The sequence below is a fragment of the Thermobia domestica genome, chromosome 3 (assembly GCF_964235325.1).
Source record: "Thermobia domestica chromosome 3, izTheDome1.hap1.1, whole genome shotgun sequence".
Lineage (NCBI taxonomy): Eukaryota > Metazoa > Arthropoda > Insecta > Zygentoma > Lepismatidae > Thermobia > Thermobia domestica.
In genome coordinates, this window is record NC_137456.1 from 95,354,998 (window position 1) to 95,362,530 (window position 7,533).

At 36.8% G+C, this 7,533-nt stretch overlaps 1 protein-coding gene across 1 annotated transcript; it reads left to right on the forward strand.

Moving 5' to 3' along the window:
- The first annotated feature begins 1,630 nt into the window (after nt 1–1,630).
- LOC145681469 (uncharacterized) lies at nt 1,631–3,761 on the forward strand. The gene is made up of 2 exons (XM_081753112.1): nt 1,631–3,548; nt 3,648–3,761. Exon 1 carries the CDS (start codon nt 1,635–1,637, stop codon nt 3,258–3,260), a length of 1,626 nt encoding a protein of 541 aa, XP_081609238.1. The 5' UTR covers nt 1,631–1,634; the 3' UTR covers nt 3,261–3,548; nt 3,648–3,761.
- The last annotated feature ends 3,772 nt before the right edge of the window (nt 3,762–7,533 follow it).

Genomic DNA, 7,533 nt, shown 5'->3' on the forward strand with positions numbered 1-7,533 from the left:
AATTCCAGTCATACCTTAAAGAATATAAAATTACTGTGTATACCAGTTTCACAGGCCGTGACATCATGTACGAGGGGCCCAACGATGAAAATCGCACTCCCATAAATTTGATTTGTTTGGCTGGCCATTTTGACATCATCCAATCTTTAACTGCTTGTTTTGCAACCAAGTTCTACTGTGAGGCGTGCCATAAAAAATACAGTGAGCGTAACAGACATGTGAAAAATTGTCCTGTAACATGCTCCAAATGTTTACAGAGACCTCTATGCGACAAGAACCAAACGCCGATATTATGCAACGACTGCAATCGTCAATTTTATGGGGAACAATGTTTTAATAATCATCGTAATATTGTATATCATCAAGGGGAACCTATATGCAAAATGGTGAAGCAATGTACTAGATGTTACAGAGTATATTCTTTTGTACGAAGTGGACAACGACATCATGATTGCAATGAGATCTTTTGCAATGTTTGTAAGAAGATTGTTCCGGGATCCCATCAATGTTTTATGCTTCCTGATCGACAATGTTTGAAACCTGGTGTTCCTTCACTCATGCACGCAAAGAAAGCCTTGTTGATATTCTATGATATAGAATCTATGCAGGACACGAATATTGGCGATAATACGTATGTACACATTCCAAATTTATTGGTTGCACAACAAGTATGTTATGCATGTGTTGAAAACAATAATATCCAGCAGTCTTGCAGTACGTGTGGTCAGCGCCAGCATATTTTCCAAGGAGAGGATCCAGTTTATGATTTTCTCCAGTACTTGCGGGAACGTCGTCCCAATATAAATAGGATTTTCTGTGTCGCGCACAACGCTAAGGGCTACGATGGACATTTTATCCTAAAGGCTATGGTAGAACAATGCCAATGGAGACCCGACGTCATATTAAATGGGACCAAGATACTGAGTTTAACGTTGAATAATCTGACGTTCATTGACTCGTTGAACTTCCTACCTATGGCATTAAGTAAATTGTCAAAAGCGTTCAATTTACCCGCAACCAAAGGCTACTTCCCACATTTCTTCAACACCAAGGAGAATCAATCGTATATTGGACCACTTCCAGAAACGAAGTATTATGGTGCAGATGAAATGGTCGTCGAAGACAGAAACAAGTTCATGCAGTGGTACAACGATCATCGTAATGACACGTTTGATTTTCAGAAAGAAATTCTCAAGTATTGTATTCAAGATGTCAATGTACTGCGACAAGCATGCGTTTCGTTTATGACGTCATTTGAAACAGAAACCAAAGTGAATCCCTTCTTGGAGACGATCACGATTGCCAGTGCTTCCAATTTAGTATTCCGCCGGAATTTCCTCAAACCCAACACCATAGGAATTCTACCGGCACATGGCTATCGATGGAGAAGTACCCAATCGATCGCTGCAATGCAATGGCTGGCCTACATTGAAAAAACCGAAGAAAAACAAATCTTACATGCGGCCCGACAAAAAGAAGTGTTTATTGCGGGATTCCATGTTGATGGTTACTACCAAGATCCTGAGACGTTAGAGGAGCACGTCTACGAGCATGCCGGCTGTTTTTACCACGGGTGTAAAGTATGTTTTACTACAGGCCGTAATCAGCCCATCTACAGCAATCCAGAAGACACCATGGAATTCCGTTATGAACGAACGCAACGCAAAAATGCAAGACTGCGTGAATTGGGGTACATTGTACATGAAATGTGGGAGTGCGAATTTAATCAGTTCTTAAAACAAAATCCTGCAATGGCGACGTATCTGAAGAATCACCCGTACATGAACCGCAGACCATTAAATCCAAGAGATAGTTTTTTTGGAGGAAGGACCAATTGCGTAAAATTGTACCACCAAGTCGATGAAAAAGCGGGGGAAGTAATAAAATATTACGATATTGTCTCGCTTTATCCTTATGTAAATAAGTGTGCTAAATACCCTGTAGGCCATCCACGAATTTATCTACAGGGTGATGAAAATATACCACCAATAAATAAAGTCAATGGTCTAATCAAAATGACGATATTACCAAATCGCCATCTTTATCATGGTCTCCTGCCTTACCGATGTAACAAGAAACTACTCTTTCCACTGTGTGCTGCGTGTGCCGAAGAAATGAACCCAGACCCTACAGCAACGTGTACGCACAACGATCAGGAGCGATGCCTCACTGGAACATGGGTATCATATGAAATCCAGAAAGCCGTAGAATTAGGATATCAACCAGTGGAAATTTTTGAAATTTGGGACTATGACATTGAACAATATGATCCCATCACGAAAACAGGTGGCTTGTTCACGGAATATATCAATACATTTTTAAAATCAAAAATGGAAGCGTCTGGCTGGCCCAGTTCCTGTGTGACCGAAGAAGACAAATCAAAATTCATACAAACCGTCCTGGAGCGTGAAGGTATTGCATTGGATCGGTCCAAAATTGAAAATAATCCTACACGAAGAAGTTTATCTAAGCTTTGTCTTAATGCTCTTTGGGGAAAACTTTCGCAAAGATCAAACTTTAGCCAGACCACAATTATTGATCGGCCGGAAGAATTTTATGAAAAACTCACTTCCCCCGACATTAAACTCCATCAAATTGTACCCATCAATGATACGATGTTGTATGCGTTCTGGGAGTACAATGAACATGTGCCTGTTCAAAACCGAAACACCAATGTTGTGTTAGGTGCATTTACAACATGTCAGGCACGTCTGGAACTGTACAAGTACCTGGAAATGTTGCAGGAACGTGTTTTATATTTCGACACGGATTCTGTAATATTTACGGAGAAGCCCGGGGAGCCAACCATTGAACCTTCAACGTACTTGGGCTGCTTATCGGACGAGATGGAGTCTTATGGACCACGAGCATACATCAAGACATTTGTCAGTGGAGGACCAAAAAATTACAGCCTAGAAATATACAATCCGGATACCAACGTCACCAGTTACATATGCAAAATTAGAGGATTTACATTAAATTACAATGCAGGACAACAATTAAATTTCAACACGCTAAAAGAAATGATTACAAATCAATGCCGTGGACAAGTCACCATCACTATCCCCCATAAGATATACAGGACCAAAGACCATACCATCGTCACACGCAAAGAAGAAAAAATGTACAGTATCCAGTACACAAAACGTCGATTTAAAGAAATCAATTCTTATGATACGGTTCCGTACGGGTACGTTAAAAAACAGAAGATGGAACTGGAAAAAGAAGATGAAGAAGAAAAAACTGTAAATACCCAATAAGGCCGCCATTTCTTTTTTCCTTTTCCTTTTTTTTCACTCCTTAACCACAAAGCAGCAACACCAAGAAGAAAATGAAGTACCCACAAGAGTTCATAAACCATCAACACCACCATCAGTGGAAGAAATGCAGTCATCTCGTATCCAAGGAGGAACCTTGACCATAAAGCAGCAACACCAAGAAAAATGCAGTACCCAGAAAAAAGTTCGTAAACATCCATCGGTGAAAAAAAATGCAGTGATCCTGTACCCGAGGAGGAAGATGAACCTAAACAGATCCATCATTTACGAGTAAGTTTTATTTCTCTCTTATCAATATTGACTCATTTTTATTGTTTCAGAAAAAAGAAATTCTTAAATTAATCCATCGTTTCTTCTTTTTCTTCCCAGGATACGGCTACAAGATTCGAAGATGATGACGCGTCCAACATATTCATTAACTAGATCCTGTATTTATTATGTTAATAAACATGTATAGGAAGAGCACATACTTTTCGTTAAAATACAACAAGTTGAAAAAAAAATATGTTTTATTATTTCTTGAAACCCTGAACACTTGTTTTCAAATCATGGTAATCTTGAAAATTTAAGGTGGAAAATATATTCAAGATTTGGTTTACATGATTTTGTTCGAAAAATAATTAAAGAATTTTTTTAGTGTCCAAAATTTGATTTTTAATTTAGTTCGAAAAAATTTTTAATTTGAAAATTTTCAAATGTGGTTTACATCTTTAGTACGAAACTTATTTTTAAAAATTGGTTCGAAATTTTTTTAAAATTTTTAGTTCGAAAAATTTTGATTTGAAAATTTAGTTCGAAAGTTTTTAGTTTAAAATATTTTTTCGAAAAATTTTTAATTTTTTTTAGTTCGAATTTTTTTGGGTTCGAAAATTTTTTGTTCGAAAATTTTTTGATTTGAAAATTTAGTTCGAAAGTTTTTAGTTTAAATTTTTTAGTTCGAATTTTTTTGAAATTTTTGTTTCAAAATTTTTTAGTTCGAAAATTTTTTGTTTGAAAATTTTTTAGTTACAAATTTTTTTTAGTTCGAAAAATTTTTTAGTTTAAAATTTCTTGTACTCTGCGGAACCGTTTCGAAAAGAACCGGAGCAGTTTCGGTAAGAAAAAATCTGGCAACACTGTTTCCATTAATGAAGCGCTTACTGAGCAATAAATCGCTTAAACTCACAACAATGTGTTATAAGAAATCTACAAGCGACACCCCTCTTTCACCATTGTTACTTCCAGAGACATAGGCTACTAATTCAAGGACAGGATCTCCATCAAGGTAAGAAAGCTGGTAATCATCTTATCTGTCAAAGAGAACGATAATATTTAAGGTAAACTTCAGTACAATATCATGATACCAAAAAAGGGTTATTTAAGGAGGAGGTTGAACCCTTCATGGGAACTTTAAGGATAACCATTAAAAAAAATCCAGGTCTAGGGTGATCACCGACATATTGCTCTATATTTCACTCATGGGGTGTGTGGCGGGTCTAAGATCATGTGACCTCTGTCGGCCAATCAGCATCGAGGTACCAAAGGACTCATCTTACCCATAAAAAGGGAACGAATTTTAAAAATCCCAGGGCTTAAGATCACGTGACCTCTAGCATTGAGGTACCAAAGGATTCATCTTACCCGTAAAAGGGAACGAATTTTCAAATATCGCAGGGTCTAAAATCACGTGACAGCTATCAACCAATCAGAATCACACATCTTACCCGTAAAAGGGAACAAATTTCAAAAATCCAGGGTGAGGTCGGGGTGACTCATGACGTCATACCACGTGACCTGAAAGTTTGAATTTCCCGCGTGGGCGGGGCCTAACGTCACGTGACCTCTCTCAGCCAATCAGAATCGAGGTACCAAAGCACTCATCTTAGCCGTAAAAGGGAACGAAGTTCAAAAATCCCGGTCGTAAAAGAGAGTGAGGATGAGTCATTCGGCCATACGGGGACCCCTACTACTAACGCAAAATTGTATATTTATTTATACAACAATTAGAAGTTTAATTTTGCAGCACTCATTTTCCACTTTTTTTAAAAAATATTTTCGACATCCATTGTGTAGCGATTCAGTTTCGCAACATTTATCTTTTTACAAGTGAAAATGGGAATGCTATATTTTTTGTATAGAATTTGGGAAAGAAATGCTTCCGATATAAGCAAAGAAATAATAATAATAATAATAGACTAAAGTATAAATTATTTTGAAGAAAAAATAAGAACTTGTTCTAAATGTTTTTGTTCCTGTAATTCGCTGTAAGAAACAGTACTTTCACTCACAGATAAGCTAAATATGTTTATTTCTGTTACTTTTAGTTTTTCTCTCCACAACACAGTTCTCACTGCACAATGATATAGTATGGACATCTCAAGTTACAAATTTTAGATGTGGTTTTAAAATTCTCCAGAAAAAAACGGTCCGATAAATATCGTTGTACAGTATATTTACAAAGTTAGGCCCGAGAAATGTGTTTGTATATTTAGAAATTTACGGCCCGTGCAGATCTCTATCATGAGGGCTATGGCTAGGCAGATACACCTAGGTACAGCACGTTGAACTTGGTGATGCGTGGTTAATACGTCAGTTCTCAGATGTTATTTCTGATTTTCTGGATCTGAATTCGCTAACCTCATGATAGTAAAAAAAATAAAATGGAGTCATTCAGTTTTCCATGTAATGCTTTGGAGGCTAAGGCAAACGATGATATTAATCAACGAAATGGTGGAAGAAAGTGGGAGAATCCGACGACGCAATGCGAACTGTCTATCACAAAGCCCATTTGGCTCGAGTTGATCGAACCAGAGAGCCCACGCACGAGGTGAGCGCTCTATCACTGAACCACGGCATCCCTTCCTGATGACGGGTGAACACCGAAAAATGTTAGTGATCCAATTGGGAGTAGAACCAGGGACCATGCACTACGAATTCGAAGTTGAGCACGCTAACAATTTGGCTAAGCACGAACTTAATAAAATATAAGAAAAAACTTTTTTTTTTTTAATGCACCCGCAGACTGTAAATTTTGATGCATATACTGACGAGAAAGAGTCCTTTCCTTCGAAAGATGATGATTACAGTATATAGCTAATTGGTTGAAACCTTATGTAAGGTTAAAGGGAGCTTCTAGGAATTAAGTTTTTAACATGATCGTACAATATTTGTGATAAATTGTAAGAGAAGTCGGAATCGCAAATGGATATACTGCATATTAGCAGAATCAATTTTTGATATCACTATACTACGAGGAATGGGCTTGAGCTCCATACCTACGCCACTGGTCTACAATATGAGTTCATGTATATACCCTGAATAATATGAAAAAATATATCAACTTTAGTAACAGTTCTCACACATACAGCATAAACAGCTCTTTCTGTTTGTTTAGTAAATGCAATGTGTGTCTACTTTTATATATCTTTTCTATGAAAGCTTTAACACTTGATATGTAGTCCTTTCGATATTGGAATGCGTGTGGCGAATTTTTTTTCTTTTATGTTTCGTTTCCATTTTCCACTTTAAATCACAACAATCACTTTTAGTGCTCTTACGTTCTGGCCGCCCTGTGAAATAACAGAGAAAACCCTTCATACTTCCCCTTCTGAAGTATTTCAACCAATTACGGCATATAAACACAGCAGCAGCGACTTCACAAAACAAACGGATGAACTCGTTAGACAGGTAATACCAACTCAATTTCAAGACATGTTACGTAAAACAACCATGGAATTCTTAAAACGATGTAATGATATAAATGTATTTTTTATTCTTCTTCAGACAGGTATTCTATTACGTGTATTTCATTCGTTGGGACACCCTTTACTACTGTTTTTGTAATAATAATAGTAATAATCAGGTGAAATAGTTATTTTAAACTGTTTAAAACCTGGTGGTGAAGAAATTCGAATTCCGAGATTCGATATTAGCTCTCGAATAACTTTTACACACAATTACATGGTTTCGGAAACTTTATATATGTATGCACATAAAAAACATAGTTCATTGTTTCACACTTTAATGTAAATATTAACAAAAACAGATGACAAATAATGGAAGTTTTCTGGCAGTTTTGATGTGAATCTGCATTACTAATGAATTACGAAAAGATGTAAGAACACATTGGTGATTACCCATTCCTGACTTGCTGCATCCAGCCATCTAAACCAACTATTTGAACTTCAATCTTAATGCTCTAAACTGCCATATTATCACTCGATTCTGCTATATCACCAACTCTCATTATGTACTTACGAAACTCTTTTGTCATCAT